Raw genomic sequence first — 2,616 nt, forward strand, 5'->3', positions numbered from 1 at the left:
GCAGCACACAAACGCCTTGGCAGCTCAGTAAAAGTAAAATGCAAGGTAACAGTCGGAGCTCCTGCCAGGGAAGACAAAGAAAGTTTCCCTGGAATTGTTTTTACTTTGCGATGTACAAAGCGCCCCTCTCCTATCGCTCTCCTTCCATGTGGATGCAGCAGCCTCTGCAGCCTGGGATGAAGGCTGGGAGGGCTCCACCAATAGGCGCGGGCGGCTACCCAGCGTTGCTAATGGTATCCACGTAAATCAAAGGGGAGGGAGCCAATGGGAGCGCGGGGGAGGCGGTGCCGGGGACGCGTGCACAGGCACAAGCTTGCTGCAGGGGAGCGAGGGGCAGAGACACACAGCGGAGGGGAAGAGAGAGGGAGAGGGGCGCCCGGGGCGAGGGGAAGGAGCTGTCAAATGCACGGCTCCTTTAACCAGTGCTATCAGTCGGGCTCGGAGAGTCATGGCGACCACAGCGTCTAACCACTACAACCTGCTGAGCTCCGGCTCGTCCATCGTGCATGCCGAGCCCGGTGGCATGCAGCAGGCTTCAGGCTACAGGGATGCGGGGACTCTGGTTCAGAGCGACTATACGCTGCAGAGCAACGGGCACCCTCTGAGCCACGCACACCAGTGGATCACAGCTCTGTCTCACGGGGATGGATCGCCCTGGTCCACCAGCCCTCTGGGCCAGCAGGACATCAAACCCAGCGTTCAGCCCAGCAGAGAGGAACACCTCCAGCACCAAGGGAGAGCTCCTCACCTGGTCCATCCAGCCCATGGGAACCACCACAGTGCCGGGGCATGGAGGACCACCACTTCAGCCCACCTGCCCAGCATGGCTTCCACCAACGGCCAGGGACTCATCTACTCTCAGCCTTCCTTCACAGTCAACGGCATGATCAACCCGGCATCCGGGCAAGGCATGCACCACCACGGCCTGAGGGACGCCCACGAGGAGCACCACGGCGACCACGGCCACCAGCAGCCTCCCCAACAGCAACAGCAGCAGCAGCAACATTCTCAGCACCAGGGACACCACGAGCACTCCGACGAGGACACCCCGACGTCCGACGACCTGGAACAGTTCGCCAAGCAGTTCAAGCAGAGGAGGATCAAACTGGGATTTACGCAGGCCGACGTCGGACTGGCCCTGGGCACCCTGTATGGCAATGTTTTCTCCCAGACCACCATCTGCAGGTTTGAGGCCCTGCAACTCAGCTTTAAGAACATGTGCAAGCTCAAGCCTTTGTTGAACAAGTGGCTGGAAGAGGCGGACTCGTCTTCTGGAAGCCCCACCAGCATAGACAAGATAGCAGCTCAGGGGAGGAAAAGGAAAAAGAGGACCTCCATTGAGGTCAGCGTCAAGGGGGCCTTGGAAAGTCATTTCCTCAAGTGTCCCAAGCCATCTGCCCAGGAGATCACCTCGCTGGCGGACAGTCTACAGCTAGAAAAGGAGGTGGTCAGAGTTTGGTTTTGTAACAGGAGACAGAAAGAGAAAAGGATGACCCCACCAGGAGGGACTATCCCAGGGGCAGAGGATGTATATGGGGGGAGCAGAGACACACCACCACATCATGGGGTTCAGACTCCTGTCCAGTGAATCCTCCATCATCCATCACTTAGAACTTTTGATTGTCCCCTTTTTTTGATACTAGCCCAGAACAAAGCGTCTCACTGGACTATCATAAATGGTAGCAGGTGTAGTGAGGATGTGTTTTGACCTTTTTTGCAGGCGACTACCCAGCCAATGGAGTAGAAGTGAGTATACACAAAAAAACATGTCAGGAGCTCATGTCTAGCAAAAACAAAAAAAAAGCCACTCAGACATACAGTACAACAGAATCATTGGTTAAAGCGAGATTTAGCTTTAAGTCCCTGGGAGGATGGTGGTGATGATGATGATGCTCAGTGTTGATTCTAGCTGCTGTATGTATTTAATGCGGAGCCCTTTAACAAACAAAAGCAGATTACAACATTGACAATATTTATGAGTCTAAATTGCACTGCGAGGAAATTGAAGTTTACATGAACCCTTCAAGGAAGATTTATTTCTCCAAAAAACAATAATAGACTGACACACTGAAACAGGGAGCAATTTTTTTTCCAGTTTACCATTGGGTTAATGACACCATGTTATAGTGCTCTTTTTTGTTTTAAGTTGTTACCTGTTTGTGGACATTTGTTATAAAATATGTGTTTTAAAATTGGTGTACATTTTATTTGCCCCCCCCCCCCCTTTTCTTCTTTTCTGAAAGCTGCTTATCTGGTACTCCAGATTGCACACCGTGAAGACCATTGATGTTGAGTGACACCAACTTTACAAGGCTGCACTTAGAATTTTTTTAAAGGATAGCCTCATCGGTTACTTTAAAAAAAAAAAAAAATGTTGAGTAAACTTCATTTTCAGCCAGTGCTGAGACAGGGACGGAAAGGGAGAGAAAAATCAATGTAGCCTCTGATTGAATCGTTTTACCAAAGAGGCCTTAGGTCCTAGAGGAGGTTAAGTGTAACCAAGAACGTGCTTCAAAATAATGCACTTGGGGTTTGGTGCTTAGGAGGTCCTGAATTGAATTCTATTAATATTCCTTTTTTTAATATTAGTTCAGATAATTCAGTCAACCTTAGGTC

The 2,616-nt window shown here is 50.7% G+C and overlaps 1 protein-coding gene across 1 annotated transcript; it reads left to right on the top strand.

Moving 5' to 3' along the window:
* The first annotated feature begins 355 nt into the window (after positions 1–355).
* Positions 356–2,330, top strand: POU3F2 (POU class 3 homeobox 2). Its single transcript, XM_082249687.1, has one exon. The coding sequence runs from the start codon at positions 449–451 to the stop codon at positions 1,586–1,588; it is 1,140 nt and encodes a 379-aa protein (XP_082105813.1). The 5' UTR covers positions 356–448; the 3' UTR covers positions 1,589–2,330.
* The last annotated feature ends 286 nt before the right edge of the window (positions 2,331–2,616 follow it).

Source organism: Pelophylax lessonae, assembly GCF_965119305.1.
Source record: "Pelophylax lessonae genome assembly, chromosome: 3".
Classification (NCBI taxonomy): Eukaryota; Metazoa; Chordata; class Amphibia; order Anura; family Ranidae; genus Pelophylax; species Pelophylax lessonae.